The sequence below is a fragment of the Panthera pardus genome, unplaced genomic scaffold, assembly GCF_024362965.1.
Source record: "Panthera pardus isolate Hobbes unplaced genomic scaffold, ASM2436296v1 HiC_scaffold_11, whole genome shotgun sequence".
Classification (NCBI taxonomy): domain Eukaryota; kingdom Metazoa; phylum Chordata; class Mammalia; order Carnivora; family Felidae; genus Panthera; species Panthera pardus.
The window spans coordinates 14,156,097-14,171,305 of NW_026526666.1; the positions used below are offsets into that span (position 1 = coordinate 14,156,097).

A 15,209-nucleotide genomic window follows, 5' to 3' on the forward strand; every position below is an offset into this window, starting at 1 on the left:
ATATCGTATATTTGGTGACCATCACACTAGGTTAACAGGAATGATGGTATTCACTATGATGTAAACTAAAAAGGTATATATACCACGGGCAGAACCCAGCAGAGTATTGAACAAAGTTCAATGAATTCATGTGACAAATAAAATGGACAAAAACAGTAGGGAAAGGAATTTTATTTTCAAGGATTTGTGCAGACAGTGGTGAATAAAAAATTGTATTTCAACTATAAAAGGCTGACTTCATTCCACCCTGGCATTCAGGGTTTATGGTGATGCCAGTTTGAATCTGAGGCAATATTGCTATCCCCATTCTCCTACCCCTAAGACTTCCTTAGGGGAATAACGTCCTACAATTTTCAGTCAAAAAACATATGACACACCAACCAAAGTAATGAATTAAACAGGTTTCTGCTTATCTGCTTACATAAACACAAGAAATGAAATAAGCTGTGTTATTTGTTTCTTGCTGCAAATTACCTTCATTCTGTACACTTTTTGGTACATTCTCATATGAAAACACCTCAAAATATAACAATTTAGGGCAAGATGACCCGCCCAGGAGGCTGTAAAAATTGGGTTTGAACTAGAACTGTGAAATGAGTTTAAAATGGAAGCAGCTCTATTCACCAAGCTTAGAGACATTAGCCCTGTTGGAAAACAAGTCATTAAAGCTACAGAATAACAAGTGCAAAACATGCTGAACCTGTATTTCCAGGGAGTGGCACTCCTGCTGGCCAACAGGTCCCAAACTCACACCTACAAGGTGTAACTCTTCCTTTCTGTTCCAATAGATTTCCTTTCCTCGTGTGAAAGATCCTCAGGAGGGACACTGGAAACCATACTAATCAGTGAAATGTACCCTCTGGGCCAATTCCTGAAGAGAAAAAAGCACAACTCTGAGAGGATGAGATGTGTAGTGTTTACTTGGTGACCTGCTACACCTCTAGAAACCCTCAAAGCACTAAACTGCCTGTTTTGAAACCTAAACTTCCTAGCAGCTTTTCTTTGGGGATAAGACAAAAGACAATTTCCTGCCACACAGAGGTCAACTACAGCCAACTTGTCCACAATCACATTTTACTGTATGGGTGATTCAATTGGCTCCTATGTCTATGCCTGCTTTTTATAATAATGTAATTTTAGACCAACTCTTTTTCATTTTTTTTAATGGAGAAGTCATCCCTTCAAATGTTGAGTCATCTAAAATGATTTGCGCAAGAGTTACCACACTCCATGGGAAAGCCCATCAATCTCCCTTGCAAACATCTGTTTTCCTTTATTCTCGAAAACACCCTCATTTCAATCATGGATTCTGTGAACTATCCAAACATGCCTATGCATATCAGCAACTTCTCTCTCTCACTTGAATTTATCATGTTCTTGTAACACAGAATTTCCAAGGGATAGCTAAAAAGTACTGCAATATGAGGCAACCTAAGAGTTGCCCAAGAAAAACAAGTAATCAATTAAAAACTGCCATTATAAGCCAGACTTAAACACAGAATAAGACTGTGGATAAGTCTTGGATAACGTGACATAACGTGGATAATCCAATAAGTCTTGGATAACGTGACAAAACATCCATCTAACATCACAATAAATTCTTATACTAGATGACTTTACTAGTGTATGAATTATATACTAGATTTCTTTTACCCTCACTGCAAATATATTAAAAATTATTTCTTCAATACTTTCTCTTTCCCCTAGCGATGGCATTTAAAACTGAGTGACACTATTCAGCACTCAGTAATCTAAAATATATAAAAAGGCTTTAGGAAAATTGCAACACTAGATTCATTTTCCATCTACCATTTGATGGGGTGAAGTCTCCTTTGGGGGATACTGGTGAACAGAACATTTTTCCTTATCTAAGTTACTGCTTTCTGGTCTCATCACAGATAAATCTTACACAGGCCCAGATTTTCTTGGCAAACTCTTAAGCTGCCAGCACACAGCACAACTATATCATCTGTTCTCTTTTTGCAATGAGGACCATGCCTCTCTCTTACGTTCCCATATGAGTATATGAAAGATAAATTTCCAAAGTCAAAAATTTTCTTGGCATTGTTTAACTCCTCTTTCTCCCACCCACCCACCCACCCACCCCGTTCCCATCAATTTGCCAAATGCAAATCAAACAGTGAAAAAGAAAAGTCAAGTCTTGAAAATTCTCTCTCCTTCCAAGAGGTGTGAACACAGCCTATGTCCTTCCCTAATGAGTCTCAGTTTGAAAAGCTCCTGATGAGGGACTGAAGAACAAAATAGGTGACAGGTTTTTATGCAGGAGGTATATGTAATCTTATCACCGTGGAGTGTAATTTATCTGGACATTATATGCTCTCTGCTGAGGACTGATTCACACACAGATCAAAGGAAGTTGGCTTCCTCGAGTCCCCTGAAGCATAAATAATGTTTGTAACCATGAGGAATTTTCCCCACATATGGTAGGAGCAGATGCTGTGGTGTCATCTTGGGGACTTTGATGATTTTAGCTGAGCTTTCTCACGTTGGGCCCAGGCCCCGGACAGGTTCTTCACCCTCATCCTCTTGGTTGGCAGCTGATGAGATGGATGCATTGGAATTCATTTTACAAACAGGACGTAAAAGGCCATTACAACACAGGCGATTGCCACAGCAGCATGCAGCCTGGTTCCAATCACAGCGGCTAGCAGACAAAAGCAAAAAGAGAAAAGAAATCAAACCCGCCCTTCATGTAAGTCCTCAATTTCAAGGTGATGCTCTGAAATCTCTAGTTACACGAAGAGATCTATCAAGGTTTTCAAGAGCCCACCCAGGAATGCATTTAAATACTATCCTTAAGCTATAGGTTCTAGGTGGATATACTGTTTGTTTATATTTTGCTCTATTTTGAAAAGAGATTTAGATAGGTAGGATTTATCTATAATAAAAAATAAAAAAGCCTCTGAGTTAATGAAATCAAAACTTAAAAGAGACTCCAATATATTCTTCCCAGAAATTCAGAAAAACTTTTCACTGGGAAAATATTCCAACAATTCCAGTCCAGTCTAAAATTCTTTATCTATTTTTACTCCGTGGGGAATATTAAAATTACCTTGATGCTAAAATAAACAATTATGTAAATGTGGAACCAAATACAATGCCAGCCTATCCCCACCCCCACTTTGTAGCACCTCACTGTCCAGAGATGGCAATCTCCATTCACTGTCTAGCTACGATCTTACCTTTGTAAAACACACCCCAAACTCCCTTCTTCTCTGATAGCAGCCAGGTTTTGAGACGAGGTACTTTCTTGAAGTAAGCACAGGTGCAAACAAAGAGCAAACCAAACACCAGGATCCCATCCAAGGAGTACACTGTTACAGAAACAAAACCACAACAACAAAACCTTTGATGCTAATCTAGTTTGGGACAGGTGATAGGTGATCCCACTTGAGAACTCAAGAACAGAGTGTGATATAATATCAAGACGATAAACACAACTGACAATGCCAACCCTTGATAAGAGGGAGCCCAAATCCTGGGACTAACGAGGTTACTTTATAGTTCCTCAAACTGCTTGTAGACAACCCCCGTACAAATATTTCACTGCACCCTCTCCTCCCCTTTCAAGAACTACGAGTTCTGAGAAAAGGGTATCAGTTTTACGTGGAATCAACCTCCTAGGAATGGCCAGTAGTGGTAACAGGTTGAGAGAGGCATAAGAATCCTTGGAGCCTGAGCTAACAAAAGTACACATGTTCTTATGATCAATCACTCATGTGATAAAGGAGAGCCAGATGTTTAGCCAAGTCTCCCCAATCTGCATTTGTTGGTGAAGAATATGTTAAAGCAAAAAGTAAAGCTTAATGGAAATAGCAAGAGTTAGAATTCAGGGGTGCCTGGATGGCTGTCGGTTAAGCGTCCGATGTCAGCTCAGGTCTTGATCTCACAGTTTGTGGGATCAAGCCCCGTGTCAGGCTCTGTGCTAAGCCCCGCGTTGGGCTCTGTGCTGACAGCTCAGAGCCTGGAGTTGGCTTCGGATTCTGGGTCTCCCTCTCTCTGCTCCTTCCCTGCTTGTGCTCTGTCTCTCAAAAATAAACATTAAAAAAAATTTTTTTTTTTAGATTTCATAAAACTACAATTATCCTATGCTCATTTCACACCTCAGGCATAGTTCTCTACTTAGAAACCAAATTGCTGGTAGAATAACAACAGACTCTTGTAAAAAAAAAAAAAAAAGTATCTGAGGTTTCAACATAGCGAAACAATTGTGGGAATAAAGCTTTCAACAATTAGTTCTATTTCTTACATATATAAAACAAGCTATTTCTTGTACATGTAAGCACAATGAGGCACCTAAAAAAAATAATCAGATAACAAAAGGAGGGAAGGTTAAAAATTACTCAGTAATTATTCTGTATCAAACTGCTATTCTGTTTCCTGGTCCAGATGATGTCTTCCTCCAGGTGATGTAACTTCTGGTACTGTGCTTAGTAACCTCATACCTATGACTTACCCAGGAAGCTCCAAAAGGATATTTTACACAGTATCTGCCAGTTCTAGACCACTCTATCTCCCTCCAGTAAAACTACCTCACAGCCAGGTGTCGTACGAGAAAGGGTCAATAAGTCAACACATACACTAAGTTCTTATGAAGACTGATACCTTAGTGTGTTCTTTTACTCTCACAAGTTCTTGCAGACAATGCCAAAATTCACAAGGAGGTGAAATTTGAGTCACCACTGCCAGGCTTACAGAAAATGTACTTTTGAGAAATACTTTCCTGTACCCCTCAAATCATACCAAGAGGCCTTCTCTTCTTTCCTGTAAAGTTGACTCTAAAGACCATAAAATCCCTGCTTCCTGCCCTTCCCTGGAATTCCGGAAATCATCTCTATCAAGTGTATGAAGACGTTTGGAAAACTAGTTTGGATAAACAGGGCTGCAATTGCCACATCGTTTAGAAGAGGCAGTGTCTAAATCCAACCCTTGCAACACTAGCCAGGGTCTCCAGATGGGATCACCCAGGCAGGACTTTAGACATAACTTTCTCGAGAACTTTTTTTTTTTCTCCAATGGTCTATATTTGCATCCAAAAAATGTGAGACTTGACATCCTCTGTGATTTCTTGGTCCTCCCAACAAGCCTACGTAGGGGGCTGGGAGGAGGATCCTCTCTTTTTCCTGGTGCTAAAGCAATAGTTCAACCGGGACTGGCCTGCCCAAGAGTCTTGCAATGGCCAAAACGAACTTCTAGGAAGGAGAAAGAGAAAGTACGGGGTAGAGACCGAGGACCCGGGGTGTGGGCACATGAGACATATGTATTTCTAGATGCGCATGGGACGGGGGAACCTGCGGAAAGACTTGGGGGATGAGCGACAGGGGCAGCAAAAGGCCATGGTGGGGCTGGGCTGGGAGGGGGCGGGGAGAATGGCCACGTCAGTCCGGGTCCCGCCCGCCACGTTTCCCCTCGTCCTTTACTCCCATTCTCCACTCTGGGCACTGGCTCTCACCGTTCGTCATGGCGGCTGGGCCCGGGCCTGGTTAGGGGGTCCGGGATCGGCTGAAGGTGGTAGCCGCGAAGACTGGGGAACCCAGCTCCGTGTTGACACTTCCCGATCGGGGCCGCGGCGACGGGTACGAGGCGTAGTACGCAGGCGCAAGGGCAGACAGGCGAGCGCCGAACGCAATCAGGAGTGGCTAGCTGATTCCCAAGCTACGGGACTTGTGTGGGTAGTGGCACTTGCTTGCCAACGCGAGCGTAAGAGTGCCATCCGGGAGGCTTCCTAAGTGGCCATGGTAACCAACTTTCCTTGGTGTCCTGGCAGCAGTAGTGCTGGGGGCGTAACCTGACCTTTCGCGTCAGTGTAGTTGGAAAGGTAAAGCTTGCAGCTTTGCACTTTATTTTGCGCTGTGGCAGCTGGTGTGTGTGCGTGTGTGTGTGTGTGTGTGTGTGTGTGTGTGTGTGTGCGCGCGCGCGCCAGCAGCAGCCTTCCTGTGATGGGGAGGTCTCGGTCCCGCGCTTCCAGTTAAGAGAACCCTGACAGCGGAGGTCATGAGGCGGTCCCTGCGGTCTCCAGGAAGGACTTCTTTTGCTTCGCGGCTCCTTTCTTCTTTTCTTTCTTTCGTTTTTTCCTTTCTTTCTTCCTTCTTTTTTGCTACCGGGTATACCAGAATCTTCCCCCCCCTCCATTTTTTATTGAGAAATAATTGACCTAATCACTTCTTTCTTACTTCTTATGGAAATCAGAATAATTAGGTTCCGTCTGAACTTTCGGAGTGAAAAAAGAAACATTATAACAGAAACAAGTCACATATTTCAGATCCTAAAGCTCCAGTCTGTCGGGAAACATTCAGGTAATTGCCTGTTTGTTTCTGTGGATATTTCTTTAAACTTTCAGTAGAGTCTCGATGATCTCCTGTGTTTAGTTAAATGCTAGGGTCAACTTGGCCACTTTAACCAAGAATTGGCGATATCTGGACAGCGCTTCTCACAAAACTTTCACACGCTGAGGAAAGATACCAGTTTAATGATGAAGGAGAGTGGAGGAGACAAAGCCACAGATTCCATTCTGTAAATCAAAATCTTTAATTGTGCACAACCCGACCTGCTGTATTAAAATAAGGGCGAAATTGCGACTCCGCCTTCCCAGGCTGAAATTACTAGTTAGGTTACCAGTCTGTAGTGGTTGACAAAGGTCCTAAAGGAACTCTGTGCCTCTCTTGCTGCAGTGCCATCTGCTGACTGCAGACGGCTTGGTTACAGGGAAAAAAACCTACCAGAATGCCTCCTTCTTTTTTTTTTTTTTTTTTTTTTTTTAATTTTTTTTAACGTTTATTTATTTTTGAGACAGAGACAGAGCATGAACAGGGGAGGGGCAGAGAGAGAGGGAGACACAGAATCGGAAGCAGGCTCCAGGCTCTGAGCCATCAGCCCAGAGCCCGACGCGGGGCTCGAACTCACGGACCGTGAGATCGTGACCTGAGCTGAAGTCGGACGCTTAACCGACTGAGCCACCCAGGCGCCCCAGAATGCCTCCTTCTAAGAGCTGGAGTGGAGAGGCAAGCCAAAAAAAAAGTCTAATGGAAGACAGACTCCTTGCAAAAATATGCATCAGTGCACGGAAAAAAAAAAAAAAAAAAAAAGGAAAATATAGGGGACAAAATCTAAGACAAGGCCAGATATATTTATGTACATACACACACAGACAAATCCCCCTGCCCAGATGAACTGCTCAGTACCACTCAAAAACAACTGAGTTTCCCCTAATTGTCTTGGCGTTTGAACCTTTCATCAATTGTTATCTAAAACAACATCAGTACTAATATCACTAGCAACTGACTGTTAATTCCCTGCACCATGGCTGGATAGAACTCAAACCAAGTCCTAAATAAATTCATGTTCACCAATTTAGATTGAATCATGTAGCTCATCTTCAGCTAAAGAAAGCCTCCTGTTTTTTGGATCCTATTGAACTGTGCTAGCCTCACTGACCTGCACCTAATTGTTCTCTTTACTTTGGTTCTTCTTCTACCTAAATATAGATGTTCCTAAGAAACCTGCACCCTCTTTTTCTCATTATTAACTCTCACTTGGCGACCTATTCTTTCTGTTCATGGTTTCAACTGCTACCTCTTTGAAAAGTTCTTTTAAAAATTTTTTTTAATGTTTATTTATTATTTATGAGAAAGAGACAGAGTGCGACCAGGGGAGGGGCAGAGAGAGAAAGAGAACAGAGAATCTGAAGCAGGCTCCAGGCTCTGAGCTGTCAGCACAGAGCCCAATGTGGGGCTTGAACTGACAAACTGTGAGGCCATGACCTGAGCCAAAGCCGGATGCTTACCCAACTGAGCCACCCAGGCACCCCAAAAAGTTCTTTTTTAAAATATATTTTTAAATATATTTTTTTGACACCTGGGGCTCAAACTCACAAACCATGAGATCATGACCTGAGCCGAAGTCAGACACTAAATCGACTGAGCCACTTAGGCACCCCGTCTTTGTAGAGTTCTTAAATCGATGTCCTATCCAAGCTCCAATCCTACATTTCTAATAGATGTTCTTCTGATAATCTGAAATGTTTAAAGCCAAACGCAATTCCTTCTCACCAATTTCCCAGTTTCTAGGGTTAATATGCCTTTTCCCCTAATCACTAAAGTTTAAATTTGTAAATTATCTTTGAGTCAATTAACTTTTTTCAGAATGTCATTCAGATTGTTCCCTTTTCAATCCTGCAGTCATCATGTTAGTGATTTTACTGTTTCAGTCTTAAGCATCAATTCTATCCTCCAGAAGTGAAAATGTACATTTGTATGACATTTTGACATTTCAAAAGCCAAACACACCTTGTTTTATGATCTTATTTAATCCTCACAAGTGCCTTATTACCCAATTTTAGAGATAAAGTGAGCTTTAGCCTAAGACTACCCAGTATCACACTCAAACAATAATACTGGTCTTCTGAACTGAGGACTGGAAAATTTTGCTCCAAATCACAACTGTTGTTTCTTGCAACAGCAACCACCGCCTGGTAAATATTGTTGAACTCCTTAGCTGTTATCATGGCCTTCTTGCAGCATTTTCCACTGTTCTGTGAACACTTTAAGCTTCAACTGTGAAAAAACTTTTCTGTGTTCTTCAAATATGCTCTTTGCTTTCACAGTTTTTGCTCATTCCATTTACTCTTTTTTTAAATATATATTTTTTAATGTTTATTTATTTTGAGAGAGAGAGAGAGAGAGAGAAGCAGAGAGACAGAGTGCAACCAGGGGAAGGGCAGAGAGAGAGGGAGACACAGAATCCAAAGCAGGCTCCAGGCTCTGAGTTGTCAGCACAGAGCCCTACATGGGGCTTGAATTCGTGAACTGTGACATCATGACCTGAGCCAAAGACAGATGCTCAACTGACTGAGCCACCCAGGGGCCCCTCATGCCATTTACTCTTTTGGTGATAACTTTATCTCCTCATTTTGTACTAGATGGAAACCACTCCAATTTTTTGTCATTCTCTGAAAGACGTCTTTTTTCCCCCATCACTCACAGAATTTAGGAATAAAGTTTGAGGACAAAAGAATCACAGTTGAAGGGCAGAGAAGAGTAATTGAGTAGTTGGCTAATTACTATTTCAAAGGACAGTGATAGACCACAATGTCTTACTCTGATTAAGTAGTTATTTTTTACACTGCTCAGAATTTACACATTTCTGTTTCTTCTTTTTCCATGTGTCTTTCTTCTTCTTCCTACTCTTTCTTCCCACTTTTACATTTATGTCCTTTCTTCTCTCTCTACCACATTTTTTCCTTTCCAGGTTTTATAAAGCATTTTATGTGTTTTTATTGAATAAAATTAATCTCACCAGATTTTTGTTTAAAAATCTGCTATATTAGGAATTTTATATTTAAAAATATTATATTCTGTTTTCTCTCTTTAAAATTGGGTTGTATTGGTTGCTCCTTTCTAGGGTTGTTGAAGTATTAAATGAATTACTATTTATAACAATAGCTAGCATGAAGTAGGTGCTCCATAAATGCTAGTTATTACTGTTGTTGTTGTTGTTGTTGTTGTTGTTGTTATTGTTGTTCATTTGTTTAAAATGTGTGTACTATGTGTGTACATAGTGTGTACAAAGTGCTGAGCACTTTGCTAGATTTTGCAGGAATAGAGGCAAAAAGGAGTCTCTGCTCTCAGGGAACAAACTGTATTGGGGATGATAGATGAATAAACACATTTAATAAACCACAGGCATTATGTATGTAAAGACATTATCTTTCATCTTCACAACTGTTTTGCAGGTTATTTTTATTTTTTATTTTTTTTATTTAAAGAGAGAGAATACGAAGTGGGGAGAGGGGCAGAGAGAGAGAGAGAGAGAGAGAGAGAGGAGAGAGGGAGAGAGAGAGAATCTTAAACAGGCTCCACACTCAGCATGGAGCCTTATGTGGGGCTCGATCCCATGACCCTGGGATCATAACCTGACCTGAAATCACCAGTTAGACACTCAAACGACTGAGCTACCCAGGAGCTCCTGCAGAATATTTTTAAAATGAGAAACGTGAGACTTAAAGAAGGCACATGGGTGACATCACATGTCCAGTTAGGATCCAGACCCAAGTCTATCTGACTTCAAAGCCCCCTTCCCCTTGTCTTCACACTCCCTCAAATTAGGATAGTTTCCACTGATGCTAATCTTTGATGGTTTTGTTCCAAGCATTAGTGTTTCTGTCACTGTGGAAAGCATCATAGCCTCACATCAGGTCAAATCCGGGCCATTGGCTCTTGCAGCCAAACTGCAATGAATAAATAGAACCCCACTGACTAGGGACTCAGTTCAGACAGTCCTTCCTCAGTTCATTTCAGCCTCCATGAGAAGACAGGCAGTTGTTGCCAAACACCTGCCAGTCAAGAACAGTGGCCTGTTTGTTAGGGTTGTTGTGGTCACTGTGGTGAACACTAATCAGTATTGGGACCATGACTATGGCATTCTGGTCTAACCAAAGAGTAAGTTCATTCCCAAAGGCACAGCTTGCCACAATAGCTTCATTTGAATTACAACATATTTGAAAAGGGATGTCAAACAGGCATTAATTTATGCTACAAATATTTGTTCCAGGACTTCTAAGCCTAAGGAATGTGCTAGCCGTTGGGAGCTCAAAGATGAATGATAAACACTCTGTTTTTAATAAGATTTTCTAGACAAGATAAGCTGTGTGTACAAATAACCAGAAAATACAGTAGAAAGTGAGAAGGAAAATGAAAATTAAGTGCTGTGGGAGTGTAAAAGAGAAAGTGCTTTCAGCTGGAGAGCCCAGGGAAGGCTTAGTGGAGAAGCGGATGTTTTAGCTGGGCTGGAAAGGCATGTAGCATTTCAATAAAAAAAGAGGTATTCTAGTGGGAAAGGAGAACAGTGATCAAAGGCCTGGAGAAAGGAAAGCACAGGACAAGTTTGCGGGCACAGCGTATTCTTCCCTTTCTCCTTCACTGACTAACTCCATTCATCCCTCAGGTCTCAGCTCAAACCTCACTTGCTCAAGGAAGGCATCTCTGACCTTCTTGGGCTGCCTTCCCCCATCATAAACTATCAGAGCATACAATATCTATTTAGTTCATGTCCCTCTGCTACACTGTAAGGTTTGTGGGCCTGGGACTGTGAATTTTCATTGTTTTTCATTTTATCCACAGTCCCATACAAGCGCTGCACATTTTATAGGTGCTTGTTAAATATTTGTTGCGTGAATAATTGAATGTGGTTTTGTGGAACTAGAATGTAGAGTTCATGAAGGAGAATAGAAGATACTGCTGAAAAGATAGGTTCTTGAACAAAAACAGCTGACACTCACAGAATGTTTACTACCTGCCAGGTACAACTCAAAGCGTCTTATGGGTGTTAACGCATCCAAGCCTCATAATAACCTTATAAGGTTAGTAACTGCTAAAAGCTCCATCTCACAGATAAAGAAGGGATGTATTGAGAGGTCAAGTAAGTTGTCTCAAAAGTGACATAGCTGGTAAGTAATACATCTAGGATTTTAAAACCAATTTATCTGACCCCAGAGCCTGCTAGCTGAACAGGGAGTATAGGTGTTCTTTAGTAAACAAACATGTGGTTAAGATTGCACAAGATTATTGTGGAAGTTCTGAAAGCCACTTAAAAAAAAATGACACTACTTCCCTAAAGCCCCTAACAGTGAGTAGCAGAGGTCTGTACCCTGGGGTGTAGGGGTGAGAGTGGGGGCGTGGTGAGTGTGGGACTGCACTGCTTCTGGATTTGGGGTCTAGTTGGTACTCCCTGCCTGCCCTCTCCCATCCCATCACTACTACATGCCTCAAGCGCACCACCCAGCCTCTGCTTTCCTCATTTCTGATAGCCCCTCCTACTGCCTTTCTGTCCAAATTTTTCTCCCACAACTCAGCTCTACTGCTTCTTTCTGTCAGCTACTGCTGTCGGCCTCTCTATGGACTCCATTCTTTTGTGAACAGATCTCTTTTGTCACTAACCTTTTCTTTAGAAGCTCATTCCATTTCTTTGCCATAATGAAAACCTGGATTTCCTAGCAGTTAAGTGTCTGGCGCAAGTTCACGGCCTTACTCATTCGGTAGTCATTTATTGAAAGTCCACCTTCCTTCACCCTACTGCCCTCTAAGGCTATTTTCCTCTCCTTGCTTTTCTACCCTTCACTGTCCAACTATACACTCATTCCTTAACCACTTATAATCTGGCGTCTGGCTTCACTATTGCCCTCAAACTATTTTGTCCAGATTATTCCACCACCTCCTAATTGTAAAATCCAAGGCGTCGTTTTAAATCTCTTAAACCCTTACTAATTTGGATGTAAATTTTAAAAAATAAAAAATAAAATTAAAAAAATATAAATCTCTTAAACCCTTAATCTCTGTGGCACAGAGCACTCCTGACCACTTGCTTCTTTTTGAATTTTTTTCTTTTGGCTTTCAAAAGATATTCTTCTTTTCATCATTCTTCTTTTATCTTTTCCTGCTATTAAAGATGATTAAAGAGATTTAGTAAAAGGCCTTGGATTTGAACACTTAATGAAGCAGTCTCCTTTCAAAGAACTGCAAAATGGGGTGGAAGGAAGAATGCTTTTTATAGGATAAAGAATAAAGAACAAGAAAGAAAAATTAAAATATCTTATTGGCTGGCTGATAGTCAACCTTGGTTGGAGTAAGAAGGCCCAGAGTTTGCTTGGCATTTGGGGATTGGCTGAGGAATATGCTGCATTTCTGGTAAAATAGAGCATTTAAGTTTCCGTTTGCTGACATGGCACCAGGGACGGGAATGGCTCCATCGTGGGCCTAGAGATTTATTTCAACACTACCTCCTGAACCATTCCTTCTGTCTTTCTGTTTCCTGATGTACTGTTTCTAAGGATCTGCTCTTTGGCTTCCTTCTTTCTTAGACTTTGTTCCTGTGCAGTCTTTTTTTAAATTTTTTTTCCTATATTTATTTATTTCTGGGACAGAGAGAGAGGGAGACACAGAATCAGAAGCAGGCTCCAGGCTCTGAGCTGTCAGCACAGAGCCCGACGCGGAGCTCGAACTCACAGACCATGAGATCATGACCTGAGCCGAAGTTGGTCGCTCAACTGACTGAGCCACCCAGGCGCCCCTCCTGTCTTTAAACTATAGTTTAGAGTCTTTAAACTATCACCTTTGTGTTGATGTCTCCAGTGCCATTTTCTTTGGTTCTAATTTCTCTGTGGATTTCCAGGCCTGTCTATAGGACATCTCTAGACTCTTAGACCGAGTTCATTTTATTCTCCCCACCCTACCCCCAGTTGCTTTCCCATTTTACTTTCCAACTTATATTAATAACACATTCCATCTATCTGTATGTAAACTTCTCCACAGCTCTTAGATTCATTCAGACACAAAGTCCTGCAAATTCTACCTTTGAAAGTTCCTTCTTTGTAATTCAGGTTTTAATCATCTCTTATCCTAGGTCTCCCTGCTAAAGTGATCTTTTTAAAAAAGATAAGGTCATATGCCTCTTCTGCCTAAAGACCTCCCAGGAACTCTGCAGTGTGAAGTTTAGTCTCTGAAGAGAACATTCCAGGCCTTTCACACTCTAACTCCAGCTTCATTCCAGCCTCATTTCCTGCATCCCCACCTAACAAACTTGACTCTGGTAATCCACCCAAAACATCTTATGGAAGCACACCAGGACTTTTCACTTTCTGTGCTTTATTTCTGATCTGCTCATAACTGCATGTTCTTCCCTAGATATTCTGGATCTCAGGTTTTGAAGGCTGAATTATTAATGCTCTGCAGTTGATGACATAGTATTGAAATTGGCCCTTCCAAAGTCCTTCACTTGCTGTTTATCTGTGCATTGCCCCACAACCTTTCAATGTATTTAATGTCTATGCTTTTTCATTTGTTCCTATTTTTTGTGTGTATGTATATTTAATTTACATAAATGGTATTGTTATAGATCTCATTGTGTTTCTTTTTAAACTTAGCGCTGTGTTTCTAAGCTCTGTCCATGTTGTTAGTCTGTTGCTTCTGATTGCTGCATAGTACCTCTTGGTCTGCATCTGGAACATTTTATCTGTCTGCTGACACTATGAATGTTTTATACTCGAACCCAGAGTTTCATCACTACCTAACACAGAAGTTCTCAACCCTATCAGACTCAATAATCTTTCTTAAATAACAAAAGTATTATAATGTCTCCTTTATTATTCTGCAATGACATTCACAGATAATATAACCTACTGTGGTGGGCAGCCTCTCAGAGAGCCCCCAGTGATGTCTGCCTTATAATATACTCATCCTTATGTAATCCCCTCTCTTTGTGTATGGGCTGCAATTATTGATTTCTAGTAAACAGAATAGGACAGAAGTGATGGGATGTCACTTCCAAGGTTAGGTTACAAAACAGCAACAACAACAACAACAACAACAACAACAACAACAACAACTGTGGCTTCTGTGTCTTGGATGTTCCTGGTTCTCTCCCTCATCTGTGCTAATTGAAGCCAGCTGCCATGTTGTAAGCTGCTGTGTGGAGAGGACCATGTGGCAAGAAACTGAGGGAGGCCTCTGGCAATAGCCAATGAAGAACTAGGCCCTTAGTCTAACAACCTAAAGGAACTGAATCCTGCTGACAACTGTGAGAGTGATTTTGGAAGTGCATCTTTCCCCATCAATACTTCAGATGAGACTGCAGCCCCAGCCAACACCCTGACTGCAATATAAGGGACCTTGAGCCAACTAAACTGCACCCAGATTCCTGAACCACAGAAACTGTGTGATAGATGTTTGTCTTAAGCCACTAAGTTTGGAGAGAATTTGTTACACAGCAATAAATAACAAATGTATTTAACTACCCAATAATTTAAAAATAATATATAATGCCCTAATGTAATATAAAGGTAAAATACAGACAGTGAATTATAGTACGTGTTTCAATATGTGAATGCTCAGGCATGACTACACTAGAGGGTAAAATGGTTTCAGATGCTTGGACCTATATGTAGAATCACAATGAATGTGGGAGCTACAAAAGCATTATCACCCAGTGAGTATGGGCTACCCAAATTATTACAAGTGATTTGGCCTTTGGTGACGTTATTTCCTGAAATGGTTCACAGCTCTTGGTAAGTTTCAAACAAAACAAAGTATACACCTCTCCACTTCTATGGTACTTGCTATTTTGGGAAAAACTCTGGTTCATTCCTCCCTGTGTATCTTTCCTCTTTACTTTCACACAGGACACTTCACTTCTGACAC

General features: G+C 41.2%; 1 protein-coding gene across 1 annotated transcript; it reads right to left on the reverse strand.

Annotated features, from left to right (window-relative positions):
* Positions 1-155: 155 nt before the first annotated feature.
* On the reverse strand, positions 156-5,617 carry TMEM167B (transmembrane protein 167B). The gene is made up of 3 exons (XM_019457731.2): positions 5,474-5,617; positions 3,204-3,335; positions 156-2,665 (listed from the first exon to the last, which is right to left on the reverse strand). Exons 1-3 carry the CDS (start codon positions 5,481-5,483, stop codon positions 2,583-2,585), a joined length of 225 nt encoding a protein of 74 aa, XP_019313276.1. The 5' UTR covers positions 5,484-5,617; the 3' UTR covers positions 156-2,582.
* Between the last annotated feature and the right edge of the window lie 9,592 nt (positions 5,618-15,209).

Coding starts and splice junctions, on each gene's coding strand:
- TMEM167B (XM_019457731.2), bottom strand. Junction 2,666..3,203: donor TTGGGGTGTGTTTTACAAAG/GTAAGATCGTAG, acceptor TTTGTCTGCTAG/CCGCTGTGATTGGAACCAGG.